Source organism: Haemaphysalis longicornis, unplaced genomic scaffold, assembly GCF_048455015.1.
Source record: "Haemaphysalis longicornis isolate Haplotype H1 unplaced genomic scaffold, Haemaphysalis longicornis Haplotype H1 scaffold_3, whole genome shotgun sequence".
NCBI lineage: Eukaryota > Metazoa > Arthropoda > Arachnida > Ixodida > Ixodidae > Haemaphysalis > Haemaphysalis longicornis.
The window spans coordinates 39,749,500-39,773,624 of record NW_027526335.1 but is presented as its reverse complement, the minus strand read 5'-3'; the positions used below and the strand labels follow the sequence as shown (position 1 = coordinate 39,773,624).

At 48.5% G+C, this 24,125-nt stretch overlaps 1 protein-coding gene across 2 annotated transcripts in view; it reads left to right on the top strand.

Moving 5' to 3' along the window:
• Positions 1-459: 459 nt before the first annotated feature.
• The window catches only part of LOC144173222 (uncharacterized), a 521,919-nt gene continuing 498,253 nt past the window's right edge, over positions 460-24,125 (top strand). For both annotated transcript variants that reach the window (XR_013323196.1, XM_077701720.1), the window contains exon 1: positions 460-1,016. Coding sequence is in view for 1 of the 2 variants with exons in the window: in XM_077701720.1 (XP_077557846.1) it covers positions 991-1,016 (26 nt within the window). In the remaining variant the exon portion in view is untranslated. The remainder of the gene's footprint in view (positions 1,017-24,125) is intronic.

Below are 24,125 nucleotides of genomic sequence, written 5' to 3'. Positions count from 1 at the left end.
AAATCGCCATCCCTGTCATATAAGGAAGCAACTTTTCTGCGCATGGCTGCAACACGTCGGCATTGGCGGTGACAGTGGGAAGTGATTGCGGGTAGGCTGGGGATACATATATGTACGTTTGTGTGAAATAAAATTAGTTGGAAGTTAGCGCTGTGTTGTGTGTTCTCTCTCTGTCCTCGTTCCTTTTGCGCTATGAATTTTGCTTTTTGCTAATTTTTATGCGCTAGCTTGAGCCAGGCATTATTCTAGCCACATGATTCAAAATCAAGCGGTTCGCGAAGCACGGCAGGCTCCCATAGTGAAACCGGCGGCATTCATGACGAAGCAGAAAGCGGACCCCGCTGAAGACGAAGCTTTCTTCGCTGGCTCTGCGTAAACGCGCTTTCGTGAAGCTCCGAAAGCGCCCCTGTCGAGCAGGGGTGGCAGCAGCGCGGCTTCGCTTGAGCCGGCGATAAGACGAGCGCAGAACATCGAGGGGCCAGCCGGATGTGCCCACGCACTCTCGCTATCTGCGGCGCATCTACGCATGCTCGCGCTGGCATGCAGTTTTGCGCTCTCCGGCCACCGCTCCCGTGCTCCGTATTATTTTTGGGGCACCTGTACAGACCGGTACTAAAAGCTACAAATTTGTCAAGTATGTGAGGCGGCCTGATCCGACAGATGTACCGCTTATTTCCATAAATAGCACCGGAGGCGACACGCCCAGGGACCTATCGGTGCTCTCTTCAGGTCTGGGAAATCAAGTCTGCGGAAGTGCTTCTGCGAGCGTTTTCACGCTGTTGCAGGCGATGGCATCGCCGATAGATTCTCTGCAAGTGAAAAACGTGTATTTTCGCGTAGAAATACGCGAATTGCGCGAGTGTGTGGTGAACCAACCGGATTATCCTGCCTTGCCCCGTGTGAACCAGGTGCCATCACAGAACTTCACTGCTGTCCTCGCTACACGCACAAGCCACGCGCGCGTCAGCGCCCTCAACCAGCGAATAAGGAATGTGCTACGACCCCTCATCAAGCAGGTGAGCCAGCTCTCAAGACGGCTGTCTACAATTGGTATTGCCAAAAATTGCCCCCTCCAAGTCTTGCCAAAGCGACGGCCGTAACAGGCGTTCTTGCTTCTCGCCTGGTGCCTTATACTAGCGCATCTGACGTTGAAGAACTACTGTTGGAGTTTATTTGCGACAAGGCAAAGCCATGCACGAGGCTAAAAACTAAATACGACGCGTACAGTTCATCTCACGCTTTTCCGGACAGGAACTCCGTGCGATCGTTAATACACCTGAAGTGTGGGCAAGACTCTGCGTGTGCCGCCCCTTTTACGGAAGTTTGTCACCTTCCCGTCATTCGAACAAGCTGCCACCGCGCTGAAAGCTTCAGACCGCAACAGATAAAGTTAAGCTGTATCATCACAATGCGAGGGGCCTTCGAACCAACAGTGCACGTTTCTTTAGAAATGCTTACGACATTAGTTGTTTAACCGAAACTTGACTAAATGATTGCTGTATAAGTCAGTAACACTTTTCACGTGAATATTCCGTCTTAAATGGGGATGGGAGTTACACAGGAAAAAAATGGGAAAAAGGGGGGTCGCGTCTTGGTAGCCTGAAGGTTTATTTTTTAAGCATTTCACAGGAGGGACTTCTTGAGTTACCAGGAAAGCGTCTGAATCGAGTCACCAGCCGCTGATGGCGTAAAATGTCTTATTGACTGTTGTTACTTCCCACCAAACTACGACACCAATACAGTCGCAAAACGCTTGTCTATAACGCTCGAGGGGCGTGCTGCGGACTGCGCGGGAGACATCTAGTAATGACGCCTGGTTTGAGACCGCTAGACTGTGGTGAGCGTGCGCGACCCGCATCAGCGCCATGGCTGTTTCCCTTGTCGCTGTGTCCGTCGCCTTGGCTTCGCACCATCTTTCGCCGTGAGAAGGGCTACCGGCGCTACTACGCCGGTAAACAAAAGTGGAGATTAAAGAGTGTTTGCACAGTGTTGGCTGCGTTTACTTACGTGCGACGATTAATTTTCGCGGCCCCCCGAAGCGATTTACAGCGTTTTTTTTCTGTTACCGAGAAAACGAACAACAATCGCTGAAAACGCATCGCTGCGGTGTTCTCGAATGACTAGATATCGGTCCATGGTCGCTTGCTTGACGGCAGTGGTAGTGACGTGCTGAGCCGAGCGCAAGAACCGGATACTGGTGAACGCAGCCCTCATGCAGCGTATTGGCAGAACGATGACGCAGTGAGCAGCAGTGCGCCAAAGATAATGCAGACTTAAAACTCGCACAGCGCGCGCTAAGGCGGGTAATCTCCGCTGTGGTTTCCCGGCGCGGCAACGCAGGCACGCAGCGCTTATCATGGTCAAAGAAGGTGCAGGGGCTAAGGCGACAGGCGCAGCGACAAGGAACACAGTCACCACGCTGATACGGGTCGCGCATGCTCACATTCAATCGGTCTTACACCAGGCGCTATCACTAGGTGTCTCCCGCGCAGTCCTGAGCACGCTGCTAGAGCGTTATAGACAAGCCCACGGAGCAAGGACAAGCCTTTTGCCGAGTGTACATTTGTGAAATGTTTTGCTGCTCTTGAAAACGTGGTTGCTATCTAGAGATAAGAAGTACACACGTACTGTTAGAGTGCCCCGCTTACATGCTCGCAAGGTGCCGTTTGGAGCAGAAGATCGTGTATCCCATATGTGGCGCTCCTTGGCCCCTGGTGCTCCTTGGCCCCTGGCACACTCCTTCAGCACAACGCAAAGCACTAAAGGCATTGTTTGAATACCTGGACGAGATCGGCGTCACTGAACTGATTTAAACTACTGAGAACATGACGTTCGTCGAACTGTTCACACAAACTACATGATGCCCGTTTCTTTTTTTTTTGTTTTTTTACTTCTTCTCTTCTTTCTTCTGCCCTGTATCTATAGGGCCTTTTCTACCCTCCCCTACCCATTCCCCCGCCGAGTAGCATTTCGGTGGTACGATTCCGGCAAAACTCTCGGCTTTCTCCTCTAATAAAGAGCTTTCTCTCTCTCTCTCTCTCTCACACATTTATGACGATTGCAGCGTTCCACAGGCTAATTTGTCACTCGGCCTAATTCAATGCGATTTCACTTACGTACGCAAGAAGGCCGAATGCCTGTTTCGGTTCATCAGTTTTAATGACTTTAATCAAGTGATTAATGCTTAAAATGGGTGTGGCAACGTTGTAGATTTAATAGTCAATGCCCAATTTTCGCTGGGGCTATGGCAAGTGATATGCTTATGCGAATTGACAAGTTTAATCAGCCATTTTAGCATTGCTTTTATCTTCACTTCAGATAACATGTGCGGCTTGTACCAAGGTTCAAATATCGTGACGGTGATTGCGCAGGATTGTACCACCGTTTGCGGGGCTATCATTGGACTTCATTGTTTTATATTACAGACATTGACTGTTCTGATTCCTTGTTGTCGTCTATGATTCAGGATGCCATGGAGGAATTTATACCAAAGCATTTTCCTGCAAAATCAAACAAAATTTATCGGTTATTTCTCGGCTGACCTGAAGAAATACATACGGAGAAAAATTACATATATTACAATACTATATAACCTATTTCGTAAATTATGTAAGCAACATGATTGCCAGTGCTGGTACTTCTGATACTCCGTCTGCAAAACAATTGTTAAAAAACTTCTTGCACGCAATCGAAAGGCTTTATCACGAACGCTTTCTACAGGACTCGGAAAGTCAGCCATTTCTTGGCGTTATATACGGGCTAAAACAAGATATTAGCGCTATTGTGCTCAAAACCGATGGTAAAGCCTGCTGCTCGACAGGGAAAATATGCGAGGCCTCTGCGCAGCACTTCAGCGTCACTTTTAGATGCGGAGCATCTCTTGCTCGGGGGTATGTCCCGCGGCGTCGGCGTCCGCACTCACACTACGCATGCGCAGCTCTCCTCCTTCCCGCTCTCCAACAGCTGCGCGTATACTAGCTCTCTCCACTTCTCTCCTACCACCTGCTTGCACTTCTCCTGCGTTCTCGCTTCTGCTCTCGCGGCGCATGCGCTACTCTCCTCCTCTAGTCTCCTCTCCTTCAAGTGTGAATATAAAGCGGGTAGCGCGCTGCTCGCGTTCAGTGCAGCGCTTGCTTCGGTTGACTCCGTTGATGCTTCCGATGGAGTGTGATGGAAGCAACAGTCCCGTCAGTGAGTGGGCTGACGCAAGCACGCGTAAGCATCAGCCCAAACACTAATAGCAACGTTACGTCCACTCAAGACAAAGCTGCGAAGCGAAGGGCAGGTGACGCTGAACGCAAACGCTTAAAGCGAGCGGCGGACCCTGAACTTCGTCAGCGCGAAGCTTCGAAGCGTAAACGTCGAGCAGCGGATCCTGAGCTTCGGCAACGTCAAGCAGCGTCGGTTCGACAACGTCGAGCGGCGGTACCGGAACTTCGACAACGTGAAGTGGAACGCAAACGTACGAAGCGAGCGGCGGAACCGAACCTTCGAGAACGGGAAGCCGTTTGTAAACGTCAACAACGTCGACATTCCCATGGGGGGTTCCGTTGCGTTCCGTTGTGTTAGTAGTTGCGTTTGGGGGAAATGTAGGTGAACCCCGCGATGCTCCGCATCCTACTCAGGGTTCACCTCCGGAAGATGGGGTAATTTTTTTTCTTTGTGGGCGTGGTGTCAGCCGTGGAGATTCGGCTGGCGTGATTTAGTGTGACCAAATTTGCACGTCGAGTGCAGGAGTCATAGGCGACGTCAGTATAATGGATCTGGGGGTCATCCGCTATCTTCATGAGATAGCGAACCCGCGCTTCCCGACGGCCTCGGTTGAAGGTGGGATTCATATGGCACGGTATGGGGGAAACGTGGATACGGTGTTTAATGGTAGTTGGGAGACGTTGTGGCCAGTATTGATTTAGGGGCGTAGGGTAGCCGAGTGCGCGGAGAACGGAATGGCCAGTTGGCGTGAAGCTGAGGCGTTGAAGTTGGGAGTTTCTCTGAGCCTCAACAAGCTCTCCAAGGATGTTGTGTATTCCCAGCTTGAGCAGTTTGACCATAGAGGTGTAAATGGGGAGGCCAAGAGCCGTTTCTATGCTTTACGAACGGGGGCTTCAATTTTTGCGGAATTTTGTGGTCTAAGAATGAGGTACGGTGTGGCATAGGTGATTTTGCTGATCAGGAAAGCTTGGACCAGACGACAAATTTCCTATTCTGTGAGGCCGTGATGTCGGCTGGGGATTATTCGGATAAGATAGGCTTGGCGAGTAATAGATGTCTGGAGTTGCGGAAGAAGCGCTGTACGTGTGCCGTCCCGATGGAAGGGGATGGCGAGGACGCGGAGGGTGGTTACCCAGGGGCTAAGTTCGCCTTGAATGGACGCTTCAGGATACCCGCCGCGGTGGCTCAGTGGCTAAGACGTTGCGCTGCTGAGCACGAGGTCGCGGGTTCGATTCCCGGCCGCGGCGGCCGCTTTTCTGATGGAGGCGAAAAGCAAAAACGCCCGTGTGTACGAGATTTCGGCGCACGATAAAGATCCCCAGGTGGTCAAAATTAATCCGGAGCCCTCCACTACGGCGCGCCTCATCGCCTGCGTTGCGTCGGCGCGTTAAACCCTACAATCAATCAATCACGCTTCAGGATCAAGTGTGGGAGGAGGAAAGAGGCCAGGTGATCGGGCCCGCAGGATGAGAAGGGCTGATTTGGCAGGCTCACAGGTCAGGCCCCTGCGACGCAGGTAGTTGACGGTGGTGTCTACAGCTTTTTGGAGGGCGCCTTGCTGATCTCTACTGGAACCAGAGATAGTCCAGAAAGTAATGTCGTCGGCGTATATAGCATGCTGCAGATTGGGTATTTTGTTCAGGAGAGTAGGTAGTTCAAGTAATGCGGTATTGAAAAGTAGGGGGGATATTACAGATCCTTGCAGTGTGCCTTTAGGGGGTGGTCTGATGATGGGCGAGGTTATACTTCCGAGCTTGATAGTAACCGTGCGCTCTCGGAGAAACGCTGCAACGTAGTTGAAGGTGCGAGACCCTCAGTGGGTGGCGTAGAGGTTGTCTGGGATCGCTTGGTGAGTAACGTTGTCAAATGCGCCTTTTGCGTCCAGCGCAAGGATGGTGCGAGGTGTGGTACGGCTGAGATGGTCTAGCACCTGATCTTTAAGTTGTAAAAGAATGTCCTGCACGAAAAGTTTGGTACTTGAATCAACCATTGTGTGTGGGTATAAATGCTTTTCTTTGAGGTAGTCTTTGAGGCTATGATGTACAAGACGCTCAAACTGTTTGCCAATGCATGAGGTAAGGGCGATCGGACGTAGTGATGTCAGCGAAATAGGTTTGTGGGGTTTTGGGATTAAATTAATTTCCGAATGCCGCCGCTGCTCTGGAAGGGTGGCCTTCATCCAGTGAGTGTTGAACAGTTGCAAGAGGGAGTCGAGGTCAAGGGTGTCGAGGTTACGAAGGAGGCTGTTTGTAATGCGATCTTTTCCAGATCAGGTGTTACGTTTCAGATTAGTTAATATGGCCTGTAATTCTTTCATGGTGAACGGGGCGTCAAGGGCGGGGTTGGAATTGCCTGTGTAAGTCTGGGTGGGGAGAGAGGGGTAGGTTGCGGGCGCGCCGAAGAGGTTCGTCTGAGCTGCATAGAGCAAATCTCTCGGGTGAAGAGAACCATTTCGAATAAGCCTCAGTATTTGGTGGTTACTCTGGGTACGGGAGTTGGTGCTGTCAAGTAGGTGACGAAGTAGGTGCCAGATACGTTTAGAGCTTAGCGTGCCTTTGAGTTGGTCACATAGCGAGAACCAGCTCTGCCGATGAAGCGTGTAGGCATATTCCTTCGCTTGGATAGAGAAGAGCAATGTGTTTCCTGCGTGTTTTATTGTGGCGCTGATGCTTCCAGCGTTTAGTGAGGTCACGGCGCGCCTCCCAGATATGTAGCAGGTGGCCATCGACTGCTGGGTGATCGTCGGTAAGTGCCACTTCATGAGTGTAGCGCTTGAATTTTTGTTCGAATGCCTCCGTCCAGGCATTGAGATCATTCGTAATGGGTGGAACGGCCTCGACATTCTTTCTGAAGGAGGGTCAGTCTGTTAGTTTGGGAGTACCTCTGCTGAGCGGTTTCTTGTGCACCGAAAGCTGTATGGTCATGGTATAATGATCGCTGCCGAGGGTTTCCGAGTGACAGGTCCAGTCGGTATGGGGGCAACTCCGGGACCATGTGAGATCCGGAATGGTGTCACGAGCGGCACTGTTTCCCATTCTAGTTAGCATAGAAAGGTCATTTCGTAACACAAGGTCGTGGTTGTGTGTGGCTCGGATTAAGGCTGCACCTTTTTTGTGGCCCGTGGGCAGTGTTGCCAAATGTTGGCGAGCAAAAGTAGCTAGATGGCAACGTGAAAGTAGCTAGAAGTAGCTAAAAAATCCAGCAAAGAGCTAAAAGTAGCTAAATATTTTTTCAAGCGCTTGTTTTACATATTACGGGTGTATAAATCATTTATGGGCAGCTGTATTATCTTCAAAAATGAAACGCAGCTCTCAAGTCATGTTTTCTTGGAGGCAACTACGCAGAACATGTATGAACAAATAATAAATGTGCTCCTAGTTTTATTCCAATATTTTATAGCTGGCGTAGTTTTCGCAACGCGTAAAGGCTTGCGTGCTCACAAAACACGAGCTCCGGATGCATCACTGCTTTGTAAACCTGTTAAAAATGAAATTTATGGGCGTACCCAAAGGCCTATGAAATCTAAACTGAAATTCTTTTCAAATGTACTGTAAAAAATAAAAGAAACAAAAATTGCTTCGACCCTAAGGACTTCTTTAATGAAGTATACAATTTTAAGTCACTGTTTCATAGCCCTACGCCAAACATTTCTATATTGTTTTTTTTGTTGTCGTTGTTGCCATATGCAGTAGCACGAGCACAGCCAGACTGTACTGATGAACACAAAATTATCACCAAAACATTTGAAAGCTTTTTGGATGGTGGTTTTATTAACAAAAACTTTTCCGTCCGCATAAATGGGAGCACGTCATCATTTAACATATATCAACGAAATTGCACATTTGCAACGAACGAAACAATCGAGAATAGCATTTCCTACACAAAACGTACAAAAGAGATTTCAGCGTACTTCTAAAAGAACAATCAACCACATTGGCGAACAAAAACAGAACTATCTGTTAGCGACTCCAGTAGAAGGCGTGGAGCAAAACAGTTATAACCAACGGTAGTACATAAAAACAATCAGTCCTGCTGTACACACAGTTCTTCGATAATGTCTGCAGCTTGCACAGTATTGTCTTCTGCCGTTGAGTACGATGCCATCGTGCCGATTTTTGCCACCACGTCACTAGGCAAGCTATATTCATGGCATTTTTTTATGCCTCCGAAGCCCGTGCCTCACACTTAGCAGCGCATTCAGGGTGACAATTTCCAACCTATTACGACGCTTGCTCTTCACGATGCTCATATCGCTGAAGCATCTTTCTACTAGTGTTTGAGAACGGCAACGACAGCACTGTCATGGCGAGCGTGGCCAGCTCGGCAAAGGGGTTGTCACCATGCGCGTCCCTATAGGAACCGATTTCGGCCCAGAAACCATCGGTTCTATCCGTACAGCACCATTGTACGTGCCGCAAATTCCTCCACTGCGTTTCGCAAGTGGATATGGCTTCCACGGAGAGAATCTGTGCCGCCAATTCCGTAATTGGCTCCTGTGTTGCTTTCAGTGCGTGCTCTACAGAGAGCAGAGACGCTTTTTGCAGGCACTCAGTGTTTTCTGGAAGCCGCTGACGCAGCTGGTTGAAAAGTTCCACAATTGATTGATTGTAGGGTTTAACGCCCCGACGCAACGCAGTTGATGAGGCGCGCCGTAGTGGAGGGCTCCGGATTAATTTTGACCACCTGGGGATCTTTAACGTGCGCCGAAATCTCGTACACGCGGGCGTTTTTGCTTTTCGCCTCCATCAGAAAAGCGGCCGCCGCGGCCGGGAATCGAACCCGCGACCTCGTGCTCAGCAGCGCAACGCCTTAGCCACTGAGCCACCGCGCCGGGTAGTAATAGTATGTAATTGCGTGGTGTGCAATATCGTTAGCTCTCGATCACAGCACCGAGCATTCGCCAAATTATTTCGCCATTGTCAGCTATGTTTCAGATGGTCATGCTATCTTTTCGGGCTTTTATTTGCTGGGTCTATTTCTGTCTTTATCATTTTGATCATTTCTCAATTTCTAATCCGTCTATATAAGCACACACTCTTTCAGAAACAACCTTTATTAACACACGCAGCGGGTGTCTGTAGCCACAGCTCCACAGCCACAGCCACAGCCACAGCCTGTGTCTGTAGCCACAGCCACGCAGCTCCTTTTCATCATTACGTACCAAGCATGCGTCTCGGAGCGCTGTTTCGAACCGGTGACCAAAGTACGGATTCGGGTCGAGATGCTCGTTGATATTGACAGTTAACACGTCGTATCGGGAGGTTGGCAGTGATACTTTTGCGGCGGTAGACATAACAAGGAGCATGAGGTCTTCGAACAGTTTCATTGGGTCTTGCTTTTCTGCTTGATAGCATTTGTTCACACCTTGAACTTCTCCTAAAACATGGTCCAACAACAGTAGGTAGCATTTGTTTTTGAGGTCACTGTACATTTCAAACAGCATCATTGCCGTGTAGCAATTTTTTTCCTTTTGTGCTTTCCCAAAAACTTCTTTCAGTTCAGCCCATTGGGCAAGTATCCTATTTACTGCATGTGTATTGATAACCAGCGTGTGTCACAGGCTTGTGATATAGTAAGTGCAGTCTCTCCGTCGTTTATTTCGCGGTATAAGCTTTGGTATTCCAGTTTTCTTGTCGAGGAGTGAGCAAACCATCCGTATGTCTCTCGCACCAGAAATTTTATGTTTCGCGGCAAGGTAACCGACGCATGAGAAACTGCAAGCTGAAGAGAATGGCAGACGCATCGCACCATAACAAGATGAGGAATTTGTTTCCTTAGTCGAGTGTAGACGCCACTGTTCACGCCCGTCATGACGTTTGCATTATCCACTCCAATGCCAACAAGGTTTTTCGGGTTCAAACCCTTAGAACGCAATCCTTCCAAAAGCGCCGAGGCGATGCCTTCAGCATTGCACTGTTCAAGTTCTTGCAGGGTGAGGAAAGTCGAAACCATCTCGCCGTTTGACTTGGAAAAATACCCGATGACGATACCGAGCACCTTGACGACACTAATATCGGTCGATTCGTCGATAAGAACGCTGTACTTTTGTTCAGAAATATCTTCCCGTAACTAATTTTCAAAATGTGGTGCAAGGACGTTCTTTATCACGTTAGTACACTTTGTGCGATCAATGTTGATATTAGACGCGACCTTGCTATCTTGAAAAATCCGCTTGCAAGCTTCTATCAAGTGGTCGGTGGTGTTCATCGCGCAATGTTCAACAACAAAAAGAGCAAGAGTGGCTTCTGCTTGTTGCACAGGAGTTGTCATTGCACGTGGCATGACATCAGATATAGCAGGCTGCTGAAATCTTTTGCGTGGCGCACATTCCATGTGTTTAGAACACGTGGCGTGCTTATCAATGCTCGCTTTCTTCGCCTCGATAGAACACTTGCAAAATCACGATGTGGCCGTCCCGACTCCCGATGCGTGGAGCCCGATCAATCCCCCGCAATGGCACGGGATCAGCAGGAAGCACGGTAGCTCTTCTCGAGCACGAACCGCCACTGGCTGGGCATTAAATAGCGTCTCGGCGAAATCTCTGAGATTGCACAGCTAGCGCTGCTACGCTTGTCGGCACGGGTTGATCCGGTAATCATCACTTGAGGGCATGGCGTGTTTGTTATATAATACGCACTAAGCACGCAGGCGCACAGGCAGGAAGCCTCCAGAAACACGTAGAGTTTCTTCGTCATCGACACGAGGCCGCGTGAGATTGATGCGCATGCGGCGCCGAACTTGCTTCGTTGCGGTTAACGGTTTCCTTCTTTCTCTTGAGACACGGTACATCTCAGTCGGGTTGTATCGTCTTAAAAAGCTACTAGATGGCGCTACGTGCCCAACGTCATCATCATTAGTTCCTTCACAGCGTCTTGTAACATGTATTTTTTCATACCAGAATAGTGATTCCGAATGCCGATAAACTGAAGCCAAAATAGCTAGATTAGGAGCTAAATTTTGCAAGCAGGAGCTAAAACATCTACTTGTAGCTAGATGACATTTTTGGTAGCTAGATGAGTCCAAAAGTAGCTAGATCTAGCTACAAAATAGCTAAATTCGTAACCCTGCCCGTGGGTAACCCCAAGCAGGGTGAAGGGCTTTGAAGTCCCCTAGGACAAGGAGGGAATCACGTTGCGAGATGCGAGTGGCAGCGTGGAGAAGTTCCTCGATCGCGTGGAAGAGCTCGGAGAGCTATATATGCTTAGGATGTACTTACTCAGGTGGAGTGGTTGGCGGGGCAGAAGTTCGACAAACCTGTTGGGGATGTCCTGATAGAGCGAATGCACCTTGGCCGGAAGGGAGCTGGGCACCAGTACTGCCGTCCGATGAAGGGTGCCTTGCGTGTAGGTTTGGTATCAGCGAAGAGTAGGGTGGGGAGTGTCTGTTTCTTGCAGCGCTACGACATCGGAGTGAGACAAGGTGAGATAAAGTGCTAGCTGAGATCTCTTGTTGTAGCAGCGACAGTTCCACTGTGGTATCGAAAGTCGGTCGTCTGGTGGTTTAGTCATAATAGGGGTGATGCTTGGATGTCTTGGGGGGATGAGAGGAGTGAAGTGATTCTCAGATGCTTCAGAATGCTAGTTCTAGCTTGGCCTGTCTGTCAGTGAGAGTCTGGAGTCCTTCGCATAACGGGGTAATCATTGCTGTGTGTTATTCTGTGATCTGTTTGACAGTTTGAGGGAGTTTCTCTTTCATGTTGGCGAATATTCGTTCCAGGTCGATGGACGCTGGTGAGGAAGGGGGCAGGGGTATCGCCGCAACATTTTGCATTTGCTTTGTGATTTCAGAGAGATGCTGGAGGACCTCGTTGGTTTTCTGTTGTATGTGTGTAATGACTTGAGCGAAAGTGAACGGGTAGGGAGGTGGTGGGTAGAGAGGAGTGGATGGAGCAGAAGGAAAGTGGGAAACTTTGGCTGACCAGCTTACCGGTTTTGGATGTCTGGCAGGGGTGCTTGTGGCGGTGGCCTTCTTGTTTGGAGCGGAGGGGGCAGGGTCGGAAAGTGCGCTTGAACGTCGAGGGGGCTGTGCTTCGAGTGTTGAGTGGCTGCATCTTGGCGGCGCTCAGGAGAAGCGGGAATGTGGCGTTTCGGACAGTCCTTACTTGCAGTGATATGGGGCGCGTTGCACAATTTGCACTGAGGTTGGCAGGTGTGGTCCGCAGCTGGATCTAATATTTCACAATTAGTGCACAGTTGTCGTTGTGGATGAGGGCAGACGTCTAGCTGATGGCCCATCTCGCCACATTGCTTGCAGTCTTGAACGACACGCCGGTATGAGCGACATCGGACAAGGCACACGGGTGCCATTGGCACACGGCACACACGGCACACGGGTGCCAATAAGGCACACGGGTACCATTGAAAGTGAGGAGTGCCGATTTTGAGCGGCCCATAAGGCGTGCATGAATCAAGTATGGGCGGTTTGGATCTAAGCAGCCCAGAAGCGTCTCAGGAGTGATGACGTCGGGGAGGCCGTGTTTGACCCCCCATGACGTCTCTGGGGGTGGCTTCATGCACGCAGTGACTTCCATCGGTGTTGTTCGGAGCGGGATGCTTGTGAGTTGCGCGAGCCTGTTGGTGACATACGGGTCTGGTATGCCAATAACAAACAAGTTTTGTTGAGGCTGTACTTGCAGTGTGATGAGGGCGCGTAATTGCTTGTCTTGGATTCCACTGGCTTGAGAGAGGCCTTGCAATATGTCATGATTGGAGAGGTCTTGCACCAGGTTCCCTTTTTTCGGCCGGAAAACATTGACGTAGTGGTTAGATGGAATTCTGGGCGGAGGTATGAGGGGCTTGGTCGGGTGGGTTTGGGAGTCTCTGGAGTACTTTCCAGCTTGTCGTTGCGGTGTGTAGACTTGCGAAAGGCCACAGCCTCAAACCATGGGTTGGGGGCGTGAATAATGCGCCCGCTGAAGGCGTCGTACTTGATGGAAGGGTGGTCACTTGGTTGAGTGGCGTTGTCGGGGGAGTCCGCGTTGGTGGTGTCCATTGGTGCACGTGCGGCGGCGTTGTGCGTTGTGTCTACGTCGCAATCAATGGAAGGAGTATCCGTGGGCTGAATGGCGTTACCAGGGGCGTTCCCGTTAGAGGCAGCGTTGTGCGAGGTACCCGCGTCTTTGGGAGACATTCTTGGGGACAGCTGAGCGCGCCTGGTGCGGGCGACGTGGCGGGAGAGAGGCGCAGGTTTCCGCGCTGCGCCGGCTTGGGAGGATGGCGACCGCACTCACTAGGCCTGGTGGTGAGGCTTAGCAGTGGGGCCGGCATGGTCGGTTGAGAAGGTCCCGTTGGAGAGCTGTCTGGTGAGTGAGAAGTACAGACGCAGGTTCCCGGTGATGTATGGAGCCCAGTGGTGTAGTCAGCAAATGGCTTGAAGTGGTAGATCGTGTTTGAAAGAGCTTAAAACGGGAGCCGAAACAAGCCGTGTTCGACTTTGTTGGCCACCTGGCGGCCGATCCCCTTGCTTCCCGGTTAACACAAAAATTTTGTAAGTCCCAGTGCCTTCGCACTCTTTATTGCGCAATAAATAGAGCCCGCCCTTTGAGTTTGCATCTGTTATGTGGGACTATTTGCCTGTTCTTCCACTGACTCAATCGAAAATGTTCAGCGCCGGTTTGTTTTCATTGTGTACCATCGATACATTGGCTGTCACCGTTTCTACAGGTCCCCCCCTATTTAAACTGACGTGGTTTTCGTGTCTCTCAATTATAGGAGGCTGGCGCTAGGTGTGAGAGAGGGAGCGAGTCAGAGAGTATTACTGAAAGGAGGAGAGGTCGGACTGAAAAACTGATATTCGGCCTGTACTTCCGCTGGGACAAGGGTACGGGAAACAAAAAAAGAAAAGAAGGAACATGAAAGGTATAAGAAATGCCGCTGAAATCGACCGATGAAATTATGTACATGCGTGAGACCAATGTGCGTTATATATTCAACGGGGTGCCGAATAAGACTATCACAGCCCACTTTTCGTCGCATGATTATCGTCTATCTGAAAAATATACGAGAAATATTCCGCAGTCTGATACATTTTTGCAACCTAGATCCTGAGAAGAGTAGCTAAGGGGTATAAGAAGGGCTTTAATGGCTAGATGTTGCTTTCTTGTGTCAGCCAACATGCCCAGAAGCTTTTGTTTGGACAGATGGCGAGTTTCCAAGCGTAGTAATGCTGCCTCAAGGTCCTTTTGCTTACTAGTACGCCTCGGGGGAAGACTAATCAAATGTTAGCCACTGCGGTGGGTTATTATATGTTATGATATGTTTATATATTATAAGTTATTTTAATGTGTAGTGGGCAAATGAGGGCACATTAATGAGGGCAAAAAAGTTAGAACTAGACAACATCCATTTTTGGCCCATCCTAAAGCCACAGGTAACGCATTGAAGTTCTTGCCTTATGTTTTCGGACAGTCAGGTTGGCCTGAGTTATGCCCCCCCCCCCCCCCTTCAGCCAGGAGCCCTTGTAGCCATTTAACACTGCCAACGCCAAACTGGTGAAACGCTCAGTAGCGACAATGTGCTTCACCAACGCCCTCAAGAAGTCATGTCTTCGCCATGTGCATAGACCTGTGGAGGCGCAGGTTTCTCGGCTAGGACAATCAGGTTATCCTGAGCCCGTCATTGTGGCAGTCTGCGAGGCTGACCGCCGGCCAAAGAAGCTAGCAGTTAAAGGGGATGAAACCCGTGCGCATGACGGTAATTAACGCCGTAAGACGGCCGTTATACCGTATCTGCATGGTGTCGCACATAGGCTTAAAAAAATAGGGCAGAAACTCGGCGGTCGGTTGTAATGTCCGCACCGTTGAAGCTCGTGTGGCTTTCCCGAGACATAATTCCAGTACAAAAAGAAAACACTGGCTGTTGCATTTGGCATCACAACAAGTACTGCGAATGTGATGGCGGCGTTGTGCACCGTGCTCCGTCGGCGTGTGGAAGGGTATATGTAGGACAGACGGCACGGTGTACCAACTCCAGGCTGCGCGAACGTCGCGACAACGTACAGACAAGAAAAGATGGAAACCTGTTAGCTTACTGCGGTGAATGCCCGGGTCCTTTCAAATTCAAAAATCGGTAATATTTTACGGTTCTGATCAGCGCACGCGTGAGAGAGTATAAGCGGAGGAAATTCAACTGCGGGATTTCTAATGTGTTAGTAGACATCGATAGCCTTGGCGAAAAAGGAGGAAGCGTTTTTAAAAAAGAACAGGTCATTCTAGTGACTGACACGTGTGAGACAGCACCGAGTGCTGGCGTTGTTTTATTGTTTTGTATAATTATAATCTTTTGCGTAACTTGCGTCTTTTTGCCATTAAATATTTCACCCTGGTTCGATAAATTTCAATTGAAAGTTAGCCCTTGTCCTTGCCTACTTCGTCGTGTTATTTTTGAACACTTACGATCAACGTTATGATCCAACACACTTTCTGCGGTGCACCGCCACACTCTTTACCCATGCGGCCGCCACTAGTGCTCCTCTTGGCGTCGATGAAGACGTAGGTGTTCCCAACTTCGGAAGAGACAACTTCATTACATGTACAGTCATTTCTCGTAAACATTTCACCCGTGGTGTTGTAATTATTTCGTCTTCCTACACGTCAGCAATCTCATGTTTCTCTGCAGAATTTTTTGTCTTCCAACAAACCAGGCATAAAGGCAGCCGTTGCCGAGCTAGGGCCCCATAGTCCATGGCAGGGTCTCCTGTCGAGCAAGGACTCCATAGTGAAAGGTGTCAAAGGCAGTGTCCTCTGTATAAATATTCTAGCTTGTTCTCGTTGCTAAAAGCTAATACACAAGGATATACCTTCAAAGAGAGGATGCAGTGACTCCACTAAGTAAAGGTTCCGTGAAAACCCGATGCAAGAGCGCCATGTTAATACAGCCACTGTGACAGGACATCAGGGTCTTCTTGTCGAAACACCAAGACAAAATGGAGGAATGCAACCAAAGCATGGACTGTATAGCGTGACAGACTCCGAGGTTCCCTCGCTCTCTTCTGTCTGGAGCACCTTTTTGAGAGAGCCTGAATGGGTGCTTTTATGTAACTTCTCCGAGTAGCGCGCTCAAAGAAGGACGAGTGTCAGTCAAGTGTTTCGTTCAAACGACACCACCCTACTGCGTTTCCACTTTCTTCGCGGTTCTTTATATATAGTTCTACCTTTATCTAACGCATTTTTCTCTGTCAGTTCGATGTTTCTGCTGAGCTCCCCGTGAATCAGCGTATTTTACATATTGCTTACTGTTGCGTTTATAGCCGACCAAGCGTCACCATTCTCAACGCTACCCTTGGGCACTGAAATGAGCAGCAGTTTTCTGGGAGAAGCTCTTTACTCATTTCTTGCCTGTTTTTGCAGAACCTTCTATGCCAAACTTTTTACATTTGTTGGTTTATCGATTCAAGAGCGTTTTTATCAGGTCGCCTTATTTTATTAGAAGTTTAGTTTTTAGGAATCCGATTGGTCCAGTCGTAAATGGTTTTTTTTGTTGGAAAGTGCGAGCTCGTGTCGGTATTTTCGAAAATACTCTTCTTTAGAGAAATATTCCTCGGCTAGCCTATATTTCTTTTCAACATTGTTTGGGGGGGGGGGGGGCATGTTTTTTTGTGCTCTTGCTGTAGTCATCGTTCCTAGAGCTGTCGCACTGTCCTTTTGAGTCTGCTCATTCTGTATGCATAGGAGCGTCTCTGTTTGTGCTCAGGTGTCCTTGCTTGAGAAATAAAAAGTAAAAAAATGTGGAGCCAACATAAAAGAACGTGAGGGAGGCGGGAGAGGTGGAAAAAAGGAAGTGTCTGGAATATATAGTGGCTGCGCCCGCCGTCAGTCGAAGATGTAGCACAGCCCGAGAGCATTAGCATGACTGATATAATTCTCTTGCAGGACCGGTAAACCTTTTTGCTCGTGCCAGAAGAGTGACCGACGATGAAAAGCACTTGCTCTCGACTCTCCTCCTTTCGGCAGCCGGCGCTTGCACTTTTATGCCATTCATTTTGGCGCTCTCTTATCCGAGATTACTGCGCAGCAAAAGAAATAACTTTCCAGAGAAAGTGTGCTCGCATGAAACAGACTTCACGAACATTTTGTGTGACAAACTGGGCGCGCGGCAGAAAAACGAGAAAACACTTTTTGGTTTTCTGTTTCTCACCTTTTATTTTCGATTAACTCCTTAACCTGAGAGTCGTGCCCTGTGGCATATGTGAGGGGTTGCGAAACTTCTTTCACATGTGACCCGACCGCGCACCTGCACTTCTAGCGAGACATTGTTAATGTTCCTTTTACAAAACATCTGCAGAAATTTAGAGAGCTGTCTACTAATGCGTAGCATTCTTATGCCGCTTGCCTTGACTGTGAGTTCCTCACAGCCATTTTTTTTTATTTTACAAATTCTGTCTCACCAATTTTCTCCGCTTCGCTGCTGCAACGACTACCGGTGTTACTTGCGCCAAATCTGCATTTTTGTTCATTAAGGGCGTTACATAGTTCGGTCGCTTCCGTATTTTTTAATTTTTCTCACTTTTTAGTTTTGCAAGATTCTGTTCGACCAATGTACGCTGCTATAACGATTACAGGTGGAACTTGCGCGGTATGTGCGATTTTGTGAAAATGCAGGGTGTTTCATTGTTCTCCATTTTTTTTTGTATTCGTTATATATTTTTTATTTTTCAAAATTTCGTTCGACCAATTAGTTTCATTTATGCTGTTATAATGATTACAAGTGGAACTTCTGTGAAATCTGCATAATTGTGGAAATGGAAAGCATTGCTGGGTTCGCCATTTTTCTATTTTTTGTTACTTTATTATTTTTATTTTTATTTAGAATTTTGTTTGACCATGTGTCTCCATTTGCGCTGTTAAACGAATACGCATGAAACGTCCGAGATATCTGCATTTTTGTGGAAATGCAGGGTGTTACACGGTACTGGCTGAGGGAGTACTCGAGAAAGAATGCTGCGCATTAAAAATTATCGCTGCCCTCTGCCACCGGAATACCAAGGCGAGGTATTGAGCGCCCGTCGGGATGAACGACGAATGCTGCCGCATGCTTGGAACATGCGTTATTCTTTGGGCGAACCCTAAGGATTTTTGTGCGTTCCTCTGAAAGGCACTTTCGCGGCCCTTTCACGGATCGGGATAAACTTTTGCAGCGTGCCGCATTCATGGAACTGGCATTGCCCTGCGTAATCTACTCCTCTTTGTTGTCATGGTTTAGTTTTTAAATACAAGGCATAAATACATTCGCGCTCGCCCCCATGCTGTGCTGCACGGGCTCCGCTGGATTAGCTCTACTCTGATAGATCCGGGCTGGAAGTTCTACGCTTTGTGTTAAATACTCCTTTCGCTGCATCCTATGCTTCACAACGTGTGCTGTTGGCTGCATGCGCTGTGATTTTTGGTCCATATTCTTCACCATTGGGTTTACGATGTGTGCTGCATCAACTATATCCTGTACCCCGCACGGGTCACCTTGAGTAATCTTGGTGACGGTGAGTGGCGACACCCCGTACACCGAGACTCCGTACTAAAGCTGTTACCTACTGTGGTTAAGGGACAGTTTAAAATGTAAAGGGAGGTGAACCCTCCAAAGGTCGCCGTCAGAGCTTTGGTCAAGCTCCGGCGGATGGTTTTCCTGTCTGTTTACCAGACAGAAAGCTCCGGAGCCTCTGAAGGTATTCGGGTAAGGTTGAGAAGGAATACCCCCGTCCCCCTGCATTTTCACAAGCTTTATGGATAATTCGAACCACCCCCAAAACCATGACGGTCTCTGATAAGGGGCCGCAATTTAATTCCTTTTCCTTGTTTGCTTGAAATCACATTTCCAAAACGCGACAATTTCTCACGCCTATTAGTAATGAAATCTCATGACAAATAAAATCCCGTCAGTGCGCAGTATGTGCTTCTGGCTTGTCCCGAAGTTCATCGAGAGCATTGTCAGGAGGTCTTAGGAAGCGACGAAAGTCAAAACGCGAGAAATCCTGATCGATGTTAACAACAAGCAGCAATCCACCAACCTCCTCACGCCAACCTGCATGGCCGATACAGACATATATGTCACGCCCCACTGCAGGCTGAACAGCTGCCAGGGAGTCATCTCCGATCCGGATGTAATAAATGAAAGAGCAACAGATCTCCTCGAGGGTCTTCGAGACTAGGGTGTGACGGCACTGCGAAAGATAATTATGTATCAAAATGACAATGAAATACGTACAGAACACTTGATCATACATTTTACCGCTCGACGCTCTGTGAGTCGTTCAATGCAGGGTTTATCAGATGTCCAGTTCCACCTTGCATACCGCATCCGCGCCGCTGCTTCAAGTTCGCGGACTTGTGGGAAGTTCAAAGTGGAGATTAAATTTATCAAAGTGAAAGCCACTGGAGATTTCACCGTCCCAGGGGCGCGAAAGAGATTCGCCTCTTTCCCCCTGGGGAGGTATGGGGAATCGATAGTTACTCAGTACCGTGATTCGGACTTGGACCTGCCCTCGCCCCCCGCTGGGTTGTGTTCGGCCACCCAATCGGTCACCACACCGCTTGCGCAGTCGGCAGCTGTTGTGGTAACAGCAGTATCTGTCGGGAGAGATGCCACATCTACCGTTTCCCCTCCATCAGCCCAAATAACACGCGAGGGCATGGAGGAGAAGGAGACGGTGGAAGTGGTGGCCGTTCCCACCCTTGCTGCACCGTCTGTGACTGCCGTGGTACCGCCGAAACCCGTGTCAGTGGCGGCTGCAGCAAAGAGATCCTGAAGGCCACGTGGTCTAAAGAGCCCGATCCGCCGGGTACTCTGAGGTCGTCTGACGACGAAATAGATGTCGCACTGTTCCTAGCCACCGCGCAGCACAAAAAATCAGTCCCGACGGCAAAGCCTCCAGGAAAGATGAAGAAGCATAGAATCAGTTCCCGAGAAGACAACACAAATATAGGCACTCCAGTAGCTCTTACCATTAATAACGGAAAGAGGATACATAACTCAATGGAACTGTAGAGGCCCTCTTAAAATCCTTGATGATGTGTACAAGACACTACAGCCAAGTGGCATGTGTCTACAAGAAACACATTTAAAGTTCAAGCACGCAAATTTCCTGAATAGTTAGATGGTATTGGGGAAGGACAGGGATGGTGGCGGTACATTTTTGTGGGGGTGTGGCCATCATCGCCCGAAAATCTTTGGCGTGTCAAACTATCGAATTACAGAGCGTCTCTGAGGCGGTTGCCATTCGTACCGTAAGTTTGAATAGCCTAATAAAACTGCTTGGTTTACCTACCTCCTGATTTCAGGTTATCGAGCTCCGAGTTCGAAGCTCCGATAGATCAGCTGTGCGAACCTTTTGTTCTTCTAAAGTACCTCAACGCGTATAATTTACTTTGGGGATCTTCTCACACGGACACCCGAGCTCGCCGTATCGAAAAATTATAACATCTTCGTTGGCATGCTTGTTCATCAAAAACAAGCACCATAATATAGAACATTACACTCATTTACCCCTCGACTTGGCTATTGGTTATGCAGTACTCGTTTGGCCCTAACTCATATGGTAGTCACCACTTCCCAACCATATTGACATACGTAGGTAACACGTAACACGTGGAGGAAGTAGCCCAAGCCGCCATGGCTCACATTCTCGACGGTGCCGAAAAGTGCATTCCAGAGGCCCCCGGTACGACACGCAACCCAAGGAGGCCGTGGTGAAACGAGGGCTGTAGGCTCGTGAGAAAGGCACAGAGCAAGGCGTGGGGTATCCTTCGTCGTTATCCCACGTTCAATGACCTTGTGTCGTTTAAAAGGGCGAAGGCTCTTGGAAAGCGTGTGTGCCGTGAGGCGAAACGAGACAGTTGGCGTACCTTCCAATAATTCACTAACTTATACACAAACAGGCGCAAGGTTTGAACCCGTGCACCGAAACTCAAAGGACAACAAACACACAGCCTACCTTTGGGTAGTACAACAGGGACACACTTGAAGCCCAAGCTAACGCACCTGCACAAAATTTCTAACACAAGTCCAGTTCTGCACACTACAAAAACAGATTCATTAAACACAAAACACGGTGTGAAAAGAAGTCCTTGCGCAATGATAAGAAGTCGACACCTCGTATAACTCCCTCTTTTCACTTCATGAGCTGAAGATAACTCTCGGCACTTGTAAGTCTTAAGCTCCGAACGCAGGCAACATTACACATCACTGACGTTTAACTAACGTTGGTACAAATGCGGAGCGAAATTAAGAAATCAACGTTTTAGCAATTACACACATACAAGCTGCGCGTTTACTTTTCTTCTTTTTTTTGGACTTTAACGAACAGCTGATCACCTGGCGGAAGAATTTTTTGAAATATACAGGAATTAAGTTCAGAAGCGATAAACTCTGTCGTTGGATTAGTGTGGTATTTTATAATTCCCTCTGATTTCAGTTTCTGCTAGATTCTGCAGGTGCCCTGTGTATTATGACGACATTTCGAAGAAGCGTTTAGTCGCGGTCCCGGATTTCTATAAGCCAGTCTCCGCGCTGCTCGCGGAGGATAATGTAGCAGATGATCGATTGTGAGCGCTGACCTCGTTAAAAGACATATCTTTAATTTATTTTCGTGTGCTGATTTTCAAGTAGAATATTGAATTATCAATCGTAATTACAGTGTAGAATGCTCGTGAAATTTATGCCACATTGGCCTGTCCAGGGTAGTGATCAATATGTGAGGTATGAAGCGTAACCGTCGTGGTCAGGTATGAGTGCTATGCTAGATTATGTAAGCACAGAAAACCGATTTACATCGTAGTGTATAGTCGTAGCATAGCCATCTGAAGAAACACTGCTTACGGAGATACTGTTAGTAAATTTCAGGCCAGTGGAATTACGATAAGCTCCACGCATATGCCGGTTTCGCAGCGCTGGCCTGTGATTCACGCCTGGCGCTTATACGGACCGAATGTACCGCACTACCGTCGCGTCATAAACATTTCAACTCTCGTAACACAACACATTTCGGAACCGAGTGACGTCTCGAAATAAATGTTTCCAACGCATACAAACGGTAAATCTCAGTTGTGAACGTGTCGCAAAAGGAGCGAGAGTAGTTGTGAGACTGCCAGAGCTTTCCGCGACTACTTACGAAACAGGCCGCTGGGGTATTTCAGTGGTGCCTCTTCGGGCAGCACTCGAGCCGTGTACTTCGAAAGCTTGGTGGCATTAGCGCTAGTAGTGACCGGAGGCCCCGCATAGCTGGCTAGCCGTGCCCGGGAATACCGCAGGACGGAAAACGCAAGGGGTCGGCGTGCTTACAATCCCGCTGAAAGCTTCCCTGGTGCGACGGCGCTGTTTGTGCAGGAGTTTGTGGCCAGCTCATTCGACGTCGCTTGCAGGGTGTGTGAATGTTTGTGGATTCCCGGGTACGTGAAACTCGTTACCACGGTAATCCACAAACAACTCCTTCGGTAATAAACCATCACAGAGGGAATGAACCTTCTTCTCAGACTGAGGCTTGCTAAATAGAGGAATTTACGCACTGTTTCGCTGCTAGAGACACCGACGCCGTATTTCCTGCCCAAATATTTTTGAACGCTCCCGCATCATCAATGCTCTGGAATAAATACGTCGAATATTCCAAGCCCCAACCTTCAAAACTTCAGCATGCATATGCGTTATTTTTTTGTTACTCACGCTCTTAATGCTTACTTTCTCCTGTTGCGTAACATAGACATGTCCGCGGCCCCACTCAATTCCAAAATCCTCAAGGCCCGTCCTTTATGCGTGGAAGTTGATTTCTTTCCACGGTTTGTACTTTTTTCTTGAATCAAAACCGCACAGCAAGATCTAAAGCAGCAGCGCACTTTTTACTACGGTTCTTGCAGTAAAAAGCTCGGAATAAAACTTTTTAACCCTCCTTGAATGCGTATGTCAATATGCGGCTCGGAAACACTTGGTGGAGGGTGTAATTACCCTGCGGACAAAAAGCAATGTAAAGTTCTGTCATAGTGTTCACTTTTGCATCTTTTTTCATCTCGTATCTCCGTAGTCTTTTCAGCCGTGTAGATGAAATTTCTTGGAAGACTTCGAGTTTTATTGTAGTTCTGGTTTCAATTTTTTAGTATTCTATCTTGAACTTCACCCTCACCCTCATAGCCGTATGCTGCCTCAGGAATCCCTGCCGTAGACCAGAATTGCACCCTCATTTCTTCGAGTATGTCAACTTTATTTTTAACGTAACTTCTGCCCTTAGACTTCGCACTAGGCCCGAGAAAACTGGAAAGACTTCGATCATTTTTCCTCGCCATTATTCTTCGACTGGTTTTCTCCGGGCGCTCGTTGGCGTATGTAAGGGGCTAGAGATAAAAGCGAGGCCAGACCAGCTACCACAGAGCAGAGAGCACGGATGGTCCTACCTCGTCACATTAGACAGGAGGGATGTATTGGGAAAGAAATAACAAAACTCTTAGTCGAAAACTGGTGAGCGCACATTGAGCTGGGTACGAGAAATGAGCCGGCTCACCGCAAGCAAATAAAACTTTCTTTCCGCTCGCCGAAACAAAACGTCACTGTCATGAAGTGAAGATGGCTTTCATACAGAGGAAACGACGAAATAAAAGTGCGGTGAAAACAGGCGTGGGAAGAGGAGGGTCCCGCCGTCTGTGATTGCGTCCTTCGTCATTTCTGTGCGCATACTCGATGGGAAACGTGGAAGGTATTTCTTTTCTCTGGCTGCCGCTACCTATACATATTGCTCGTTTTCAAAGTCAGCGCGTTCGGTGCGAAAAAACGTTGGGAATAAGTTGCGTGGCACCCAATATTTTCCCTGTACCCTTCGAATGCTGCACTGTCAGCAGTCTCCCATGTGCCTTTTTTTTCTCCATGATGAATTCCTCTCTGACTTCGAAAATGATCCCAGTCAGGCATAGCCAGCACAAAATTACGGTTACCTTTCAATGCGTA